Genomic DNA, 18824 nt, shown 5'->3' on the forward strand with positions numbered 1-18824 from the left:
CTTATTCCGTGGCGGCACCTACTGACTAGCGCCTGAAACCCCCAGAGGGCCCCAGCACGGGCTCTTGCCCCATCACGCCCCCCTCCTGCTGCTTCTGCAAGGGTCCGTGGGGCCAGCCAAGCCTGGTCTGCCCGGAGACCACCCGGATGCCCCCAGGTCCTCCCTGGCGCCCAGACAGGCCCGCCCCCTGGCAGCTTGCAGAGCGAGGAGGGAGGCGGCGCCTGGGGCGGTGTGGCTTGCCCCGCGGCGGCTCTCGGTCCAACGCTTTCCCTCGTTTCCAGCTCCTTCTAAAACCCAGATGTTCTTTGGACCCGTAGAAGTGGTGGAGGGCCACAGACCCTGTAAGTCGGCCGGGGCGAGCCCTGCATGCCCTCAGCACCTCCCCGCAGGTGCTGGATCCGACCCCCCCCCCCGCCCTTTGCCTCGTCCTCTTCTCTCTGAGCGTTTCTCTGGCTGGCCTGAAGGGGGCGCTTGTGCTCCTGCATGATCCTGGCTTATTTAGCAAACTGTTGTCTTTGTATACCGCCTGGCATGTGTCTCTCTTGGCGGTGCACACAATTTAAAACAGAGTAAAAACAACATTTCTCAGAATAAAAAAGCTGAAAGAATTCCACGGGATAAAAAGCAAATTAAACCGTTTCAAATTGACTTGGGTTAAAAGCCTGAGAAAACAGGTGTGATTTGAGGGTCTTCCTAAAAGCCATCCGAGATGGAGATGCTCTTGTTTCGACAGGGGCCATATTCCAGAGCCCCGGGGCAGCCACAGAGAAGGCCCTGTCCCCAGTCGCCACCGGACGGGCTGATGGCAACGGTAACCAGACCTCCCCAGATGAGCATAATTGGCGGCAGGGTTCGAGACAGAGGAGGCTATGGGGAGGAAGTGTTCAGTGGGACAGGGCAGAGACCCCTCCCCAGAGCCTTCTGCTCCACACACCTGGGATGGTGTCAGGGCATGCGTCACATCTGGGCCTGGGGCTGCTGTGCATGCGCAGGGGCTGTTTGCTTTCCTGGGTCTGTGAGTCGGGAACAAGGCAGGGATGTGGGGCCCCACCCCACCCCACCCCACCCCAGCATGGCTCCGGATGTCTGCCCGACCCCTGCCGTCTTCCTGGCCTGCCGTCACTTTCTTTCCCCTTCCCCGCTTCAGCAGCCCCAGTGGTGCCTCCGGCGGCCAGAATCGAGCCCTCCCAGCTGAGCGTCCAGCCGGGCCAGCCGGCCGAGTTCCGGTGCCTGGCCACGGGAAGCCCGCAGCCCACAGTGGAGTGGATCGGTAAGCAGCCCCCGATCCTGGCTGAAGCCGCGGCTGGCCTCGCCCTCCGGCTTGAGCCAAGACTTCCCAGATTTGGAACTGAGAGGGGTGGGGCGGGGTGGGGGGATGCCTTCCAGTCCGTGGGGGCCTCACCGACCGAGCCGGGGCTTCCGTCGGCTCCCCAGCACACACACCCCCGCCCAGGAATAGACTGGTGTGCACACCACACACACATCTTTGGTGGCTGCTGCCGCCACTCAGCCCAGCCCAGCCCAGCCCAGCACCTCAGCACCATCCTGACCCCCTCGAGGCTCTGCCGTTTCCCTTCCCCAAGGGCTCCCAGCCCCCCGGCAAGTACCCCGGCTTCCAGGTCCCTGCTGAGTCTGCCATCTCTCTCCCCCGCAGGTGGGCAAGGAGGCGTGATCTCCCCGAGGGCCGTGATCCAGGGCGGACTCCTGCGCTTCCCCGCAGTAGAACCGTCTGACGAGTCGCAGTACCTCTGCCACGTGCAGAACAGCGCCGGGAAGGATGTGGCCCGGGCCTTCTTGCAAGTACACAGTACGTCGTTCTGGGAGGGCAGTCGGGGCCATTGGCCCCGGTCTCTAAAGCAGGAGGCTCAGGTGCCGGGGGTGGTGGTGGGAGGAATGAGAGTGGGGGATGCCACAGGACACCTGCCCCCTTGCTTCCAAGCTCTGGAAAGCAGGAAGGGGGGATTTTCTGCTGGGGGGGCATATCCCATTGGGGCCACATGTGTGGGGCCACACCCCCGGAGGGATTGGACAAGGAGATGGGCTGTGTGGGGCTGCCCCAAGGATGAAGGGGTTGCGTGCAAGAGAGAGAGTCCCAGGCCAGGCCTGCAAGTCATAGACCCAGGGGTGGGGTGGGGTGGGGTGGGGGGCTGACAGGGAGGGGGGAGATTCCATCCTCCCCCACCCAGGCTCTTCTCCTAGCCACTCTGCCTGGCTCAGAGGGAGGTGCCCCCTTCGGGCTGCTTTCCTGCCCCGGATGAGGGCGGGGAGGAGGAGAGCTTGACCGGCCGCTTCTCATGGCAGGCGCCAGCGTCCCGCAAGTGCAGGTCAGCCCGGAACGCACAGAGGTCCAGGAGGGCAACATGGTCCGGCTGTACTGCCGAGCCTCCGGTTCCCCTGCCGCAACCATCACCTGGGAGAAGCAAGGCGGAAGCCTGCCCCCACAGGTAAGGCCGGGGGCTTCCTGGTGGGAGGCGAGGGGGAGGCCGGGTCCTCTGCCTTGGGGGGAGCAGCCCCCAGGTGTGCAGGGGGCAGGGAGGAGGGATGCCCGCCCGGGGAGTCTGCCCCAGAAGCCCCAGCGCCTCCTCCGCGTGCAGGGATGGGGCCGGAGCTCAGTGGGAGAGGCCCTGCTTGGCATGCAGAAGGCAGGGCTGGGTCCGGTGCTGGCAGCATCTCCCGGCAGGGCTGGGAGAGAGACTCCTGCCTGGAGCCTGGGAGAACCGCTGCCCGTCAGTGCTGAGCTTGGAGGGACCAGTGGCCTGACTCGGGAGACAGCAGCTCCCCATGTGCCTGAGGATGAGGCAAAGGCCCTCGGTGCATGCCTAGAGGCACGGGCGCCTTGAGCCTCCCTTCCAGGGCTGGGTTTTAGCCAGCGTGGAGGCTAGGCCAGCAGGGCAGGGGGAGATGACCTGGAAGGTCAGCAGAGGGGGGGGGTCGGGGTGGCGCTCGGCGGCTCACGTGAGTAAGCCGAGCTGCAGGGGAAGAGACGGCCCTGAGGCGAGGCCCTTGCCAGCCCGGCCCAAGGACCCCAGGCAGGTCCTCTCGAGACAAAGCTCCCCCTGTCCCCGCAGGCCGCCCCTCTGATGCCCCTCTTCCTTGGCGCGCTCTCTGCCTCTTCCTCGCTCTTCCTCCTCGGGGGCCGCCTCTCTCTCTCTCTCTCTCTCTCTTTCTCTCTCCCCCCCTCTGGCTAGGCTCTCCCCGTCTTTGGCTTCTTCCACTTCCAAGGTGACCGCCTGGAGCTTCTCCAGCAGCGCATCCGGGAGCTGCAGCAGGTAGCGCTCCCTGGGCTCTCCCCTCTCCCCTCCCGAAGGTGGGCCAGTTCCCGGGCACAGACCGGAGGGGGCTTCCGCTCCCCTCCCTCCCCCCAAGAGAGCCGGGCGCTTTCCCGATGACCCGCTGCCACAGGGTCACGCCGTGTGTCGACGCTGCAGTCCCTGCGCTGACAGCAAGGTGCCCTTCACATTTCCAAGGCTGCCTTCCGGATGTTGTCCTTGCGTTTCATCCCTACAATGTTGCGTGCGCATCGCAAATAAATAAAGCTGTATTTCCCCGTTGTCGGAGGGTTGCACAAGCTATTTACGTTTTCAAAACGGTCCTGCCAACCCGAAGCATTTTACGGCTGAACAGCCTGCAATGCGGAAAGCGCCCTGGTCTTGTGGTCGCAAGCATGGATTAGCCCCTTTGCTAAGCAGGGTCCACCCTGGTTTGCATTTGGATGGGAGATAGTCCCCTTAGGGAATGGGGCCGGGGGCCGAAGCTCAGTGGAAGAGCATCTGCACGCTTGCAAGTGGGAGGTCCCAGGTTCAATCCCTGGTAGCATCTCCGCATGGATGGGAAAGACCCCTCTCTGCTTGGAACCCTGGAGAGCCGCTGCCAGTCTGTGCAGACAATATTGAGCTCGATGGAGCAAGGGCCAGACTCAGTAGGCAGCAGCTCCCTCGGTCGCTCTCTGTACTGCTTTTCCGCCTCTTGCCACTAGCAACACCTTCCAACATTTCACATCATTGGGAAGGGCTGATAACATCTTGTTTGGGGTTTCTGTTTGCTTTCATTCCATTTCGCTTGACTGCTCTTCTGGGACTGTTTATTTAGCTGTTTCAGGGCCATAAATAAAAAGTAGCAGATCTACCTAAATATAAAAAAAACAAACACACACCGTATTGGTCAATTCCCTGACTTAATTTGGGCTATTGTGGATGGGGCTGTAGCTCCTGCTTTGCACACAGAAGGTCTTAGCTTCAGTCCCTGGCAGCATCTCCCGGCAGGGCTGGGAATGAAACTCTAGAGAGCTGCTGCCAGTCAGGGTAGGTTGTACTGAGCTAGCTGGACCAAGAGTCTGACTCAGTAGACAGCAGCTTCCACAATGGCTGGAGCAGCCTCGTCTTCCCTGCAGGGACTCTATCACCCCCCATCTCCTGGACGGAAGTGGGTCTTGCCCCTGACTCTTCCGCCCCGGCATCAAACCCCACATCCAGACTTCTGCTTGCAGCCTGGCGCCTTGGCCTTGATTTCCGCTGTTGTGTTGTTAGTACTGCATCCTGGAGTGACTCTGGATTTTTTATTTTGTTTTATTTTTATTAATTAATTTATTTAAAAAATACAATAAACAGAGAAATGAGTGTTGCCCTTTGACGGCCCCAGGGCAACATCCCAGCCCCACCTGTCTTCCCCGCCCCGGCTTGTGGGGCTTTGGGAGCAGCGGCTACTGCTCCGATTCTGTCCCGATGGCTCTCCTTCCCCTTTGCAGTCCCGGACAGAGAGGACCGACTTTGCCACCCTGGTGATCCCCTCCATCACGGCTGCTGACGGCGGGGTGTACCTGTGCGTGGGGAGCAGCGCCGCTGGTGTGGGCCGAGCGCGCATCGAGGTGGTGGTCCTTCGAGGTAAGGAGCCTTTTGATCTCCCTGGGCCGCAGTGGCCTTCTGTGGCGGGCGGAGACCCCACTGGGCGCTTTCCAGAGTAGACCCTGCAACGGGGTCACGACGGGTCTCGGAAGGGGGCTTCCACCCTTCCTGCGTCGTGACACCGCAGTCCCTCCGTGGACAGCAGGGGGCCGTCCACATTGCCAGTGCCTGGTCTCGAAGCTAATCGCTGCACTACAGAGCTAGGACATCATAGATCCGGCATACGGAAGCTGCTGTTTTTCCGGGTTGTGTGTTTCCGGGAGACGGCTCCCCCTGCTGTTTATGTTTCAAAGGTGACTTGCCTGAACGGAGGCATTTTGCTGCTGTTGAGCAGCTAGTCTGGAAAGCGCCCTGGAGAGGTTTCCCCCCGGGGACCAACCGGGGGCTCAGCACTGGACTCCGCACGCTGGCCAGCAGCCCGGTGAATCCCTGGGGCTTGATCAGCAGCAGGGGAGACGTGTCACCTTTTCCGCACTCCTCCTCGCAGCCTCCGGCGTCTCCCCTGCCCTGAGGATCGAGTCTTCGTCCTCTCTGGTCGTCGAAGGGCAGACCCTGGACCTGAACTGCGTCGTGCCCGGCCAGGCAGCTGCTGCGGTCACGTGGTACCGGCGGGGAGGCGCCTTGCCAGCCAACCACCAGGTATGGCCAGACAGGCCGCGTGGCCCCGGCTGCATCCGCCCACCGGCGGGGAGGTGGCCACCATGATCTCAGCCCCTCCCTCCTGCAGCCTGGGTGCTGGACTGCTAGGCAGGGTCTCTTTTGCAATGCTCTTCCCCAGATCTACGGCCCCCTCCTGCGGATCCTGCGCGTTTCCCCAGCCGACTCGGGCGAGTACGTTTGCCGCACCAGCAACGGGGCGGGGCCCAAGGAAGTCTCCATCACTGTGACCGTCCAGCAGGGCTCCAGCTCCTCCCACGGTAAGGCTGAAGGGGGCTCCTGCTCCCCCCAACCCCACCGCTGCTTCCCAGCCCCTCCAGGTACGACCCAGGAGATCTCCCACCGTGGGAGACCCCTTGGCCTCTGGAGAGCAGCTCCTGTCCTTCCTGCAGTGAAGGGCGGCCTCTGAAAGGGCGGCGACTCCTTAAGGGAGATGAGCTGGCCTGGCGGTAGTGAGCAGGAAGGGTCCCCTTGGCTAAGCAGGGTCCACCCTGGTTTGCATTTGGATGGGAAATGACCTGCAAGTGCTGGAAGAGCTTCCCCTGAGGGGAGAGGGCCGCAGCTCACTGGAAGAGCCTCTGCTTGGCATGCAGAAGGTCCCCGGTTCAGTCCCTGGCAGGCAGCAGCAGCGACTCCAGGCAGGGCTGGGAGAGACTCCTGCCTGAAACCCTGGAGAAGCCTCTGCCAGTCAGTGTAGACGGTATTGATGAGCACCCCTCCCAGCCTCATCCTGGGAGCTCCTGGATGCAGCCGTTGTGGGGAGCTTCTGAGGCAGAGCAGCCGTGGGCTCCTCGAACCTCCTAGGGCTGACCCCATGGGGCCGCTCTTGTGTCCCTAGAGGCCTCGCCGGTCCGGATCGAGTCTTCACCGTCTTCCGTTTCCGAGGGGCAGAATTTGGACCTGAACTGCCTCGTTGCCAGCCGGCCGCACTCCAGAGTCACGTGGTATAAGCGAGGGGGGTCCCTCCCGGCTAATCACAGGGTAAGGCTTTGTGGGCTGGACCCAATGGGGGCCTTCCTGCTCCCCATGCGTGGGGGGCAAAGGCCTCCCCATCCCGCCTGGCTCACCCTTCCCGCCGGCCTGTCCCTGCTGCAGATTTCTGGCTCCCACCTCAGGATCCTTCAGGCCACGGAGGCCGACTCGGGCGAATACGTGTGTCGGGTGAGCAGCGGTGGCGGCACGGTGCAAGAGGCCTCCATCACGGTCACCATCTCCAGATCCTCGCAAAGTGAGTCGGGGGTGGGGGGTTGTTCCCCTGGCAGCGGCTTCTGAAAAGTTACGGGCAGAATTCTCTCTCTCAGCCCTCTCTGGAGATGCTGCCAGGGAGGGGACTTGGGACCTTCTTCTGCTCTTCCCAGAGCGGCCCCATCATCCCCTGAGGAGGGGAATCTCTTCCAGTGCTCACTCATGTCATTCCCCCCTCCGAATGCAAACCAGGCTGGACCCTGCTTAGCAAAGGGGACCATTCCTGCTTGCTGCCACGAGACCAGCTTTGGTTGCCTGCCCACATTAAACCTGGGTTCGAATGACGGTATGAATCAGGCCTCTGGTTACCAACTTTGGCAACGCCACCAGTCTGGTCTGGGGTGGTCCAGAGGGGAATTACTGGTAGAGGAACAAAGGCGTCCCTCAGAGAACATGAATGGAGGATGTGGGGGGGGTCATCCCACTTGCTGGGCCCCCCCAGGAGTAGGGGGGGGTCTCCTGGTCTCTCTTTCCTCAGCGCACTTCTCCTCCGATCGAAAAGAGGGGCTTCACCTGCCTGGCCTTCCCTTCCTCCTGCCAAGCACTGCACCATCTCCTCCGGGCAAGGGGTGGGGGAAGGCCCCCTCTTTCCTGCTCTGCCCCCCACCAGTCCCCTCACGGAGGCCCATTGCCTTTCCAGCGGCCGGCATCACCGCTCCCGTGCGGATCGAGTCCTCCTCGTCCTCCCTGTTCGCAGGGGAGTCCTTGGACCTCAACTGCGTCATCGCCGGGCAGGCAGGGGCCACGGTCAGGTGGTACAAGCGAGGCGGGGCCCTGCCGGCCCATCACCAGGTAAGCGGGGGCCTGGCCCGGTCTGGGCCGTGGGGGGTGGGGTGGCAGGCGCTCTTGGGGGTCCCCCACCCCACCTTCTGAGCCACTCCCGGGGATCCCAAGAGGTCTCGCTCGGATGCCAAAGGTGCAGAGTGACAGCGGTCAGAGCATCTTCTTCTTCCCTGGCAGGAACGGCGGAAGCGGGGGAGGCTTTTTCGTGCAGGAAGCGTGGCGGTTGTGGGCGGGGGACTCCTCTCCTTGGTGCCCCCAGGAGCCCCCAGGAGCCCTGGGCCTCTGCCAAGTCAGCAGGAGGAGGGCTCTTGGGAGCCAAGCGGGTGGCCTCCCCCTCCCCAGCCTGGGCTTGCGGGGCTTTCTGAGTGTCTCCCGCCCCCCACAGGTCTCTGGCTCCCACTTGCGCATCCCGCAGGCCTCCCCAGCTGACTCGGGCGAGTACGTCTGCCACGTCAGCCTGGACGCCGTCATCAGAGAGGCCTCCGTCATTGTCGGCAGCACCGCCTCCTCTTCCAGTAAGTGCGGCCCCCTCGGCCTGGGGCTGGTCCCAAGCCTGCCCGGAGTCCTGGCCCTGGGCGGCCTCAGAAGCTGCCTGCCCCCAAATTGGCGGTGGGAGGGGGGACTGCTTGCATCCCTGCCGGTTCAGGTGGGGCTGAGAAAGGCCCCCGTCTCCAACCCCACAGAGCCACTGCCGGTCAGTGCAGGCAATACGGAGGTAGCGGGGCTGAGGGTCAAACTCGGTAGACGGCAGCTCCCTCTGTCCGGCTAGTTCTGGGCTCAGTGTGCATTGGGCAGCAGCAGGGCCATCCGTCTGGGTCTTCCCCAGGCCTCCCTGCAGATGCCGCCAGAGGTTGGACTCTGCATGCCAAGGAGATGTTCTTCCCCTGCGCTCCGCTGCTCTCCACAGTGCTCAGAGTGGCCCAGGAAACGGACCCGTCTCTCTGCCGGTTTCATTTCTGTCTGAGTGCCTTGGCCACTTTGGCTCACAAGCCTTTGGCAGCTGCATCAACCATACTATCAAAGCAGCCAAGCCAAACGCCGCGGAAGCAAACAGAGGTGGCCTGAAACCCACCACCAGACATGATCAGCCCTTCCCAATGACTAGGAAATGCGGGGCAGGGGGGCCCTGGGTCGCTGCCTTCTAGAGTCAGGCTCTTCCTCTAACTAGCTCAGTGTGCTCTGCACTGACTGGCAGCATCTCTCCAAGCCTTGCATGGAGACCTCAGGGCTCGAGCCGGGGCTGGGGGGGGGGGGGCGCGGAGGCATCCGTGTGCAAAGCAGGGGCTGTGCCACTGAGCTGCAATCCTGCCTCTCACTTGGCTCTCACTCGGGTCCCCCCAGCCTTGGACGTCACTCCCTCCATGCGGATTGAGGCTTCCTCCCCTCACGTCGCCGAAGGGCAAACCTTGGAGCTGGACTGTGTCCTGGCCCGCCAGCACCAGCAGGCCACGGTGACGTGGTACAAGCGGGGGTCTGCTCTGCCCGCCAGCCACCAGGTAAGCCTTCCCAGCGTGCCCAGGGGGGGAGCTGGCCCGCTGCTGCTGCTGCTGGGGGGGGCGTCCTCCTGGCATCCCCCCTGCTTCTTCCCCCCCCGCCTCTGTCCTCCGTGGAAGCAGTGCCGCAGTCTCAGAGCTCCGCCCTGCTGCCCCCCCCCCCCCCGGTGGCTCGCTTGGGTTTCCAAACGCATCTGCCCGGCCTTTCCAACCCAAAGGTGCACAGGAGGACTGGCGGCATTGTCCATTTTGCCACGGCAACAGGCACGGAAGTTGCCCTTCCTTAGTATCGGGGTGGGCTTGTGTCCCGCTGTGTGACCTGGAGGCGGTGTTGTGCGCTTTGTGTCGATCGCGCTTTTGTTGTGCTGTGGTCTAATGACCAGCACAGGTAAAAGCCAGCGGATCGAATCCGCCCACGCCTTCAAAGCAAGCGGTTGCTCTCCTTTGGGGCGCAGGCTGGGCGGATTCATTCCCGGGCCAGGGTTTCTTTACCCAGGTGGCCGCAGCCGTGAAAACAGGGCCCGTCTCCCTTACAGGCCTTTGGGTCCCGCCTGCGGCTGCTGCAGGCCACCCCGGCAGATTCCGGCGAGTACGTTTGCCGCGTCAGCTACGACGCCACCGTCCAGGAGGCCTCGGTCGTGGTCACCATCCAGCAGGGCAGCACTGACTCCTTCCGTAAGTCGGGGGTGCCCGTGCCAGGCCTGCTGGCGTCTCCCGCAGCTGCCACCGCTGGGTGCCGCCCCATGGCAGGGGCCTGGGTGCCCCAATGGACAGGGGAGGTGGGAGCAGGGGGGGCAGTCTGGGTGTCCTGGATGGAGCCCTCTGAGCCAGCTTTGGGGCTGAAAGAGAAGCGCCGAGAGGCCTCTGCGTGGGTCTCCCGCATCGTGTCCGCTTTGATCCTTAGCTGGACAGGGAGGGAGGGAAAGGGGGTGCCCCCGTGCCAGGCCTCTGGCTTCTCTGGCTGCTGACTCTTCCCTCTGGCGGCGTGACTCCTCCAGCGGCCGGCGTGACTCCTCCTGTGCGCATCGAGTCTTCGTCCAGCTCTCCGGCCGAGGGGCACACCCTGGACCTGAAGTGCATCGTCGCCGGCCGAGCGCCACACGCCCGAGTGTCCTGGCACAAGCGCGGAGGGCCCCTTCCTGCCAGCCACCAGGTGATGCCCGGCGAGAGGGCCGCTCTGCTCCCCACGGCCCTTCTCCCGGCTGCTTCTCCTTGTCCCATTCAGCCACCTCTGGCTTTTGAAAAGGCACCCGCTTTATCAGCCTTGGGGTTTTTAATGCTTGGAAGATCTGTGGGTGGTTGTTTGAATCTGCTTCATATGACTTCCCGTTTCAACTGCTGCTGCTGCTGCTGGGTTTTAATTGTAAGCCACCCAGATTTTATATCTGGGGCAGTATATAAATGCGATAGGTAAACAGATGCTGGATCAACAGCAGGAAGAGTCACGCCTGGCATTTCTCAAGCATCCAAGAGGTGCCAGTTGCATGGCAAGGGGCAGAGGCGCTCGGGCGAGAAGGCCTGATTTGAGACAGGTGCGTCGTCTGGGGGTTTGCCCTGGACTGGCTGGGAATTCTGGGTGCGGGGCTAGGAGGCAGGTGAGGAGGGGGCTGTGGGAACCTCTGAGTCGTGACTCTGCAGAGAGGCTTCCGCCTGCTGGAGTGAGCTGAATCTGCCCGCCTGTTGCATCTGCTCTGGTCACTTGGCGGGCTTCTTGTGCCGTGAAAATACCTGGCTGAGTGCTCTGTGACTCTGGAGCTTTCCCAGACAGGTGGCTTTCCTGGGTCGACTACAACTCCCAGAACCCCCAAGCAAAAGCCATCGCAGCTGGGGATTCTGGGTGTTGTAGTCGACAACATCTGGGCACCCCTGTCAGAGGGAACACTCCCCCCGCACCAACCTCAGTCTGGCAAAGCTGCATTCATTCGCCTTTGGAGAAAGCCCCTGGCATTACTCGGTGTGAAGACTGCGCGAGATCTTACAGGGAGCAGCAATCCAGGGGGCTGGGGCGTGCCGCCCTCCTCCCCAGCTCACCCCTGGTTTGCCTCGCCCCCCTGCCCAGGTCTCGGGCCCCCTCCTGCGCATCCCACAGGCCTCAGCGGCGGACTCCGGGGAGTACCTCTGCCGCGTCAGCAACGGCACGGCCGTCCACGAGGCCTCCCTCATCGTCACCATCCAGGGAGGAGGAGAGGGCTCCTCTTACGGTAAGCGCTGCTTCTGGCCTCTGCAGGGCTGTTGCTCTGAATGGGGCTGGGTGGGAGGAGGGGTTGTGTGGGGCAGCGGCGGTGGGGTGGGGGGCGCCACTTACTGGGGTTCACCCTCCAGGGGCCCGCCCCAGAACTTCCTGCCTCTGGCTTTTGCAGCGGTGGGGGTCACTCCCCCCATCAGGATCGAGACCTCCTCTGCTTCCGCCGTCGAGGGACAGACCATAGACCTGAACTGCCTGGTGGCCGGCCAGTCACAGCCCCGGGTCATGTGGTACAAGCGAGGAGGGGCCCTGCCCGTCAACAGCCAGGTGAGGGGGCCCCTCAGAGGTGGCTGGGGGTGGGGTGGGGGGAGCTGCACCAGGAGAGCTAGTCTGGTGGCAGCAGGCGTGGATTGTCCCCTTGGCTAAGCAGGGTCTGCCCTGGTTTGCATTTGGAGGGGAGGCGACAGGTGAGCACTAGAAGATCTGCCCCTTATGGGATGGGGCCACTGCCCAGTAAGGGAGTATCTGCTTTGCAGGCAGGAAGTCCCTGGCAGCATCTCCAAGAAGGGCTGGGGGAGACTCCTGCCTGAAACTTTATTTGGGGAGGGGGCCGCAGCTCAGTGGCAGAAGAGGCCCTGTTGGGCATGCGGAAGGTCTCAGGTTCCCTCCCTGGCAGCAGCATCTCCAAGATAGGGCTGAGAGAGACACCTCCTGCCTGCAACCTTGGAGGAGCCGCTGCCAGTCTGTGAAGACAGTCCTGAGCTAGAGAGACCGGCGGCCGGACTCAGTATATGGCAGCCACCTCAGTTCCTATGATGTTAAAAGGGGAAAGAGTAGTGGAATCCTTCTTTAGGTTGGGTTCAGATGCACACACACACACACACCCCCGCTCCCCCGCATGCTTTGTGGATGCTCACTGGAAAGCTGGACTGATCTGGGGTGAGAACTCAGGGGAAGGAACTCCGGGCCATCCAAGCAGCCCCCTGCCCGAGATCTGTGGGGTGGGGGCTCCGTCGGCTCCAGGCATGTAAGGAGCCACCGATTCCTCCAGTCTCCCCATTATTCTCCTCCTCCCCCCACCACGAGCAGATCCTCGGATCGCGTCTCCGGATCCTGCAGGCCTCGGTGGCGGACTCGGGCGAGTACGTCTGCTACGTGAACGACGGCACCAGTCCCCTGGAGGCCTCCGTCATCGTCTCCATCCCCAGCAGCTCCGGCTCTGCCTACCGTAGGTGCTCTGGGGGCTGGCTGCTGTGCCCTCGGCTGGGCGTGGGGACAGGGATCCTGGGTGCTCAGAGGGAAGGCCAACAGGAGGGGGCCCTCTCCTCCCCACTTGTGGGCCCCCCAGATGCCTCTGGCTGGCCATTGCCTGGGGCAGGAGGCTGCCTAGAGGGGCCCTTGGCCTGATCCAGCAAGGCTCTTCCTGTGGCTGTTACTCCTCATGCATTTGGTGTGACTCCAGGTGGTGTAAACAGGTGCTGGGACTTAGCACAAGGAGTGTTAGGGAGGGGCAGTTCAGCAGTGACTTGGAGGTCAGGAAGAAGGCAGAGGGGCGCGTCCTAGCCCGGAAACGTCCCTGCTGCCAGCTGACAGGGCCCCTCCCATATCCATCAACAGCCTCCGGGGTCGTCCCGCCAGTGAGGATTGAGTCTTCCTCCTCGTCCCTCGCTGAAGGCCAGACCTTGGAACTGAACTGCCTGGTTGCTGGCCAATCCCACCCTACGGTCACCTGGTTCAAGCGGGGAGGCCCCCTCCCAGACAACCACCAGGTATGGAGGCGGGCTCAGACTCCCAGGTCCACTTGCTTCCCCCGCCATCCGTGGTCTTTGGGGAGCCAGGTGGGCCGTGGGCGCTCCTTTTCCGCTCTCTCCGCCCCCAGGAGGGTTGTGGTTTGTGCCTCCAGCTACCGGCCGGTCTTTGTGAAGCCAGACTGGCAGGAGGCCCCCCTCTTCTTGTCAGGGCTGGCTTGGCACCCAGGCTAACCATCCCCCCCACCCCCCCGCGGACAGGTCTCCGGCACCCGCCTCCGCATCCCACAGGTCTCCTCGGCCAATTCTGGCGAGTACGTCTGCCGCGTCAGCAATGCTGCCGCCACCCAGGAGGCCGCGCTGGTGGTCACCATCCAAGATACCCTTTCCGGAGGTAGGTCAGTGGGCCGAGCCCCAGCGTTGCATTGCCGTTCCCGCTTCCAGCAGGCGTCCCACCTCCTTGGCCTTGGAGAGCAGTTTTTGTTTATCTTGTGAAATCTCAACTATTTGTACTTTGCTTTCTCTTTGTTGTGTTTCAATTCCGTGCCGCCGCTTCGAGATGCACACGTCAGGGGGCATCAGAATGACCGAGAGATGGAGAGATCGCGCGTGCCAGATCTCCTCCTCCTCCCCCCCCATCAAACAGACCCCCTGCTCCCTGACTCTGGCGTTGCCTCCCCCCAACAGGTCCCGGAAGCGCTGCCCCTCTGCGGATCGAGGCTTCTTCGCCCTTGGTGGAGGAAGGGCAGAGCCTGGACCTGACGTGCCTCTCCCCGGGCCAGCCCCAGGCCACCTTCACGTGGTCTCGGCGGGGGGCGCCTCTGCCCGCCAAGCACCGGGTAAGCAGGTGGGCAGACCCAGGAGGAGAGGAGGGGGATGGCTCCCACCATCCAGACAGACAGCCGGGATCCCAGCCCGAGCAGCAGCCGCCGCGGGTCGGTGGGGAGCTCGGCTGCCGGTCAAGCCGCCTCCCGCCTTGCTTGCCTGTCACACCCCACCCGGGTAGGGCTCGCCTCCCGCCCCGCTGGTGGCTGTGTGCTCTGCCCGGAGGGCTGGTGTATGCAGCCGGAGAGGGAGAGGGTCTCTGCCCTGCGACTGCCGCCTCCAACCCTCTCTCCTGGGCACGCAGGTCTCTGGCGCCCAGCTGCGGCTGATGCAGCTCACCCCAGCGGACTCTGGCGAATACGTGTGCCGCGGGGGCGGGGCGGATGCCAGCCCACAGGAGGCTTCCTTCCTGGTCTCCGTCCGGTCCAGGACCAGCCCTGCTACCCGTATGTCTGAGTTTTCCTACTTTGCATGGGAAGCTGCTTTCTCCTGAGCTCAGACCAGTACGGCCTACACTGACTGGCAGAGTCCCTCCAGGGTTCCAGATGGGTTTCCCCCAGCACTGCCTGGAAATGCTGCCAAGGATGGAAGCTGGAACCTTCTGCCTGCCAAGCAGAGCACAGGCTCCGCCGCTGAACGGCAATCCTGTCCCATGAACAGCTGCTGTCTAGAGTCAGACCCTTAGTCCGTCTTCTTCGGTATTGGCAGCACTGACTGGCAGCAGCTTTTCCGGATTTCAGGCAGGGGTCTTTGTCAGCCCGATTCGACACAAAAAGAACATGTGACGAATAGGGCTGGGCAAAACCCCTGCCTGAAATCCAGAGACACACACACACACTTTGATTACAATAAAACTCTCTTCTTAAGGGGCAGAGTCCTGTTTAAGAGTTATGCACACTCCGTTATTAAAATCACATCTGTGTACGTAGCATGAGCACAAAATAGTCTCTATAGAGGTTAAAAAGTTCTGAAAATTGCTCAATAAAATGGGAGGAGTCCCAATTAATCTTCTTTTTGCCGGGGGAGGGGGGAGCGTATCCTGTCTCCGTCGACATCCGTATCTTGTTGTATTGCTGTCAGCTGCCAAACACCTTTCCGCCCAAGAAGGAGTCTTCTTCAGTGGCAAGAGACAGCACTCTAGAGCAAAATCTGTATAGCCGGCTAGCACAACGGCGGCTAATGCCATGAAGATAATATAATATAAATCACCACCTAGAACAAGCAAGTCAGCTCAATCCCCCGGCAAAAAGAAGCTTGATTTGGACTTCTCCCATTTTATGGAGGAATTCAGTCAGCTCCGTTTTCATAACGGGGTGTGCCTAACTCCTTCAAGAGGACTAGTCCCTGTCTAGGGTCCGTGTAGGCTTTCCTTCTGGTCGCCGCCTCTCAGCCCTGCCTGGGATCGAACCTGGGACCTTCTGCCTGCAAAGCAGCGGCTCCCCTGCGGAGCGGGGACAGGCAGGAAGGGGGCTCCGTCGCGCCCGCCTCACCTTGGCTCTGGGTCTCCCCCCCCCCCTGCCCCCACAGGTCTCGCGCGGCCCGTTATCTCCATCGAACCGCACAGCACGGCCGTGCGCAGAGGGGCCGACATCTCCTTCCGGTGCCGGATCAACGGCGGCACTCCGCCCATCGAGATCACCTGGAAGCTGCCCAAGAACCAGCTGGAAGGCAAGCAGGCTCCTCTTCCCCGTCTGGGCGCCGGAGCCCGGCTGAGAAAGACGCCTGGGGTGGTGCTCAGCACCCCCCACCCCCGGGAGGAGAGGCCAAGGAGCAGCACCCTCTCTCCTGGAGACGCTTGGCTCATGGAGCAGAGAGGCCCCTTTGGAAGTGGCGACTCCCTTGTATGTAGCAGGGGGGGAGCAGCTGGCCCGCCTCCGTCCCCAGCCCAGCGTCCCTCCAGTGGCGGTGGCTGGTATCTGCCGTGGGTTTCTTTTTGGATGGCGAGCCCTTTGGGGACGGGGCCACGGTGATGTCGTATTCGCTTTTCGACATCAACCGCTTTGAGGACTTTGGTTGAAGAGCCGTGTGTAACTCTCCGGAGTAGTAGTCACAGTCGTTCGCCCAAACCCCAGGAGGAGCGTGCGGGCAGGTTGTTACTACCCTCCAGCAAGGAGGGCCTGCCCAAATCTCCCCCCGAGCTTAGAGGCCAGGGGCAGGGGACTCAGCCTAGCTCTGCTGTTGCCCCACAATGCGTTGTGGCCGGGGGGTGGGGGGTGGGCAGGTGTCGTTCCGCCCGCTGGGCCACCGTAGCCCGGCCCTGGCCTGAGGGGGCTTCTTCTCCTTTCCCTCCCCGGACGCAGAGAACGTGAAGGTCAGCCCCAACGGCTCCGTGCTCACCGTCTCCAGCGCGCAGCCCCAGAACCAGGGGGCCTACCACTGCGTGGCCGCCAACCGCTTCGGGACAGCCAACAGCGTGGTCAACCTGATGGTGCAAGGTGCGTGGCGGAGGGGGAGGGCCGGGGGCGCTCCCCAGGCAGCCGGCCCCTCTCCGCTCAGGGGGCTGGCGCTGCCCAGAGCCCGGCGGGTCCCAGGCCAAGGCGGCGCCTGCGGGCGGAGCTCAGAGTCCCGCTGCTGGCGGCTGCTCTTCTCCCCCTCGGGGCTCGCTGCCAGGATGCTGCCCCACAGGCTCCCTCCTTCACCTCCTTCACCTCCTCCTCCCCGCCCCCCCCCCAGGGCCGCCTACCGTCTCGGTGGTCCCGAAGGGCCCCGTGCAGGTGAAGACAGGCAAGTCCATCAGCCTGGACTGCCTAGGCACAGGAGAGCCCCGGGCGCTGGTGCGCTGGAGCAAGCTGGGCGTCCGGCAGAAGGTGGAACACCAGACCCTGATCCCGCTGGAGAGCCGCGCGGTTCTGAAGGTGGGGCCTCAGAAGTGGGGTGTGGGCAAGAGATGGGGGGGGAGGGCAGCAGCGGGTCTGATGCCCAAAGGACTGCTGCAGAGGAAACCCCTGCGGTGCGCCCGTTAGGCTGCAGCCGTTTGCCATGGGAGGCCAATGGAACCTCCATTTCTAGAGGCAGCCTATCTCGGAATGCTGCCCAGGGAGTCTCCTTCCAGCCCTGCTTGCAGCTCTCAGGCCACCCTGCTGCGCCCCTCAACCCCCTGCTGTCTTCACCCCAGATCTTGTCCGCCAAGCTCGAAGACGCTGGCACATACGTCTGCATGGCCCAGAACGTCCTGGGCACAGCCGAGGCGCAGGTGGACGTGAGCGTGGAGGCCGTCCATGGGAGGCCGGGGGCCCCGGAGATCCAAGTGGCTCCCACGCAGACCGTGGTCGCTGGGCAGACGGCGCGGCTGCACTGCACGGCCACAGGTGAGAGGGGCGCCGGGGGGCAGCGGGCCCCACTTCAGATGAGGAGGCTGCGTCTCCTGGTGGGCGGGGCCTCCAGGGGTTGGGGGGGAGAGGCAGCGTGGGGCAGAAAGGGGGCAGGCTCAGGAAGAGAGGGGGCCTTCCTGGTCGCTCCATGTTGCCCGTGGTCAGGCCTGGGGGCCAGTGGGGGCTCCCTGGCTAATGGTTGAGTGGGTCCGTGCGAAGCGGCCGCAGTTGCTGGCCTCGGGCTTGCTCGCTGGACCTGGCCCCCAGCCCGTCTTTCTCCTCCCCGCGGCTGCCCAGGCGACCCGGCTCCCGCCATCCACTGGTCCAAGCTCCGGGCTCCGTTGCCCTGGCAGCATCAGGTGGTGAACGACACCCTCGTCATCCCCCGGGTGGCCCAGCAGGACTCCGGGCAGTACATCTGCAACGCCACCAACTCGGCCGGCTTCACAGAGGCCTTCATCGTCCTCGATGTTGAAAGTAAGGGATGATGCCGTGGCGGGTGCGGGGAGGACGAGAGATGGTCTTGTGGCCCCCTTTGCTAAGCAGGGTCTGCCCTGCTCTGCATTTGGATGGGCAAGGGCAGGGGAGTGCAGCAAGGTAGTCCTCTTAAGGGATGGGGCCATCGCTCAGTGGCAAAAACATCTGCTTGGCATGCAGAAGGCACCAGCGTCAGTCCCCAGCAGCAGCAGCAGCAGCAGCAGCAGCATCCCCTGGCAGGGCAGGGAGAGACCCTCCTCTGCCAGAAACCTTGGCGGGCTGCTGCCAGTCCGTGCTGCCAGTCCTGAGCAAGAGGGACGGAAAGTATCAGGCAACTCCCGACACGCCTGTGAAGGAGGAGTGGGCCTCCCAGAGGCGAGGAAGTGAGGGGTGGGTTTGTTTGGGGGCACGGGGTGGGGGTGGGTCTCCTTCGCGTGCCCACGGAGGAAGGGAGGCTGTGGCAAGGCCCGGCCCACCTCCGAAGCAGAGCCCCTCGGGCCACGGCTCCCTCTGACGCCCCGCTCTTCCCCCAGCACCGCCGTACGCAACCACCCTGCCCGACGGGGCCTCAGTCCAGGCCGGGGAGGCGGTGCAGCTGCAGTGCCTGGCCCAAGGCACCCGGCCTCTGCGCTACGAGTGGAGCAAGGTCCAGGGCAGCCTCTCGGGAGGCGTGGCGGTCCGCGAGGGCACCCTGCACATCAGCCACGCCACGCCCCAGGACGCGGGCACCTACCGCTGCCTCGTCAGCAACCGGGTGGGCTCCGCAGAGGCGCTGGCCCAGGTGCAGGTGCATGGTGAGTGGGGCGGAGGGCGGGGTGGGGAGCCGCCTTGAGGGACCCGGCAGGAATGGCCCCCTTTGCTAAGCAGGGTCCATCCTGGTTTGCATTTGAATGGGAGACGGCATGTGTGAGCACTGGGAGAGATTCCCCTCAGCAGGGGATGGAGCCGCTGCTCTGGGAAGAGCATCAGAAGGTTCTTGCAAGTCCCCTCCCTGGCAGCATCTCCGAGATAGAGCTGAGAGAGATTCCTGCCTGCAGCCTTGCAGAAGCCGCTGCCAGCTTGTGAAGACAATACTGAGCTAGATTGAACCAATGGTCGGACTCAGTATAGGGCAGCTGCCTAAGTTCCGATGTTGTCGGCCATCTTGGCCAGCCCCCTAGGTTCTCACTGCAGGGAACCCAGAGCTAAAGCACCCCCCA

The 18824-nt window shown here is 63.3% G+C and overlaps 1 protein-coding gene across 14 annotated transcripts in view; it reads left to right on the forward strand.

Moving 5' to 3' along the window:
- Positions 1-18824, forward strand: part of HSPG2 (heparan sulfate proteoglycan 2) — an 86168-nt gene that overhangs the window by 53118 nt on the left and 14226 nt on the right. For 9 of the 14 annotated variants that reach the window (XM_053280703.1, XM_053280709.1, XM_053280707.1 and 6 more), the window contains 28 exons: positions 282-389; positions 1148-1270; positions 1655-1807; positions 2302-2444; positions 3189-3269; positions 4745-4880; positions 5389-5540; positions 5680-5818; positions 6397-6539; positions 6654-6786; positions 7444-7595; positions 7972-8101; positions 8928-9082; positions 9616-9754; positions 10078-10232; positions 11139-11280; positions 11440-11591; positions 12354-12492; positions 12882-13033; positions 13274-13406; positions 13700-13851; positions 14142-14283; positions 15365-15505; positions 16138-16272; positions 16511-16692; positions 16953-17145; positions 17446-17625; positions 18159-18419. In XM_053280703.1, the coding sequence (XP_053136678.1) occupies positions 282-389; positions 1148-1270; positions 1655-1807; positions 2302-2444; positions 3189-3269; positions 4745-4880; positions 5389-5540; positions 5680-5818; positions 6397-6539; positions 6654-6786; positions 7444-7595; positions 7972-8101; positions 8928-9082; positions 9616-9754; positions 10078-10232; positions 11139-11280; positions 11440-11591; positions 12354-12492; positions 12882-13033; positions 13274-13406; positions 13700-13851; positions 14142-14283; positions 15365-15505; positions 16138-16272; positions 16511-16692; positions 16953-17145; positions 17446-17625; positions 18159-18419 (4146 nt within the window). The remainder of the gene's footprint in view (positions 1-281; positions 390-1147; positions 1271-1654; positions 1808-2301; positions 2445-3188; positions 3270-4744; positions 4881-5388; positions 5541-5679; positions 5819-6396; positions 6540-6653; positions 6787-7443; positions 7596-7971; positions 8102-8927; positions 9083-9615; positions 9755-10077; positions 10233-11138; positions 11281-11439; positions 11592-12353; positions 12493-12881; positions 13034-13273; positions 13407-13699; positions 13852-14141; positions 14284-15364; positions 15506-16137; positions 16273-16510; positions 16693-16952; positions 17146-17445; positions 17626-18158; positions 18420-18824) is intronic. The other 5 variants (XM_053280711.1, XM_053280715.1, XM_053280710.1 and 2 more) reach the window with 4 other exon arrangements.

Source organism: Hemicordylus capensis, chromosome 16 (assembly GCF_027244095.1).
Source record: "Hemicordylus capensis ecotype Gifberg chromosome 16, rHemCap1.1.pri, whole genome shotgun sequence".
Classification (NCBI taxonomy): domain Eukaryota; kingdom Metazoa; phylum Chordata; class Lepidosauria; order Squamata; family Cordylidae; genus Hemicordylus; species Hemicordylus capensis.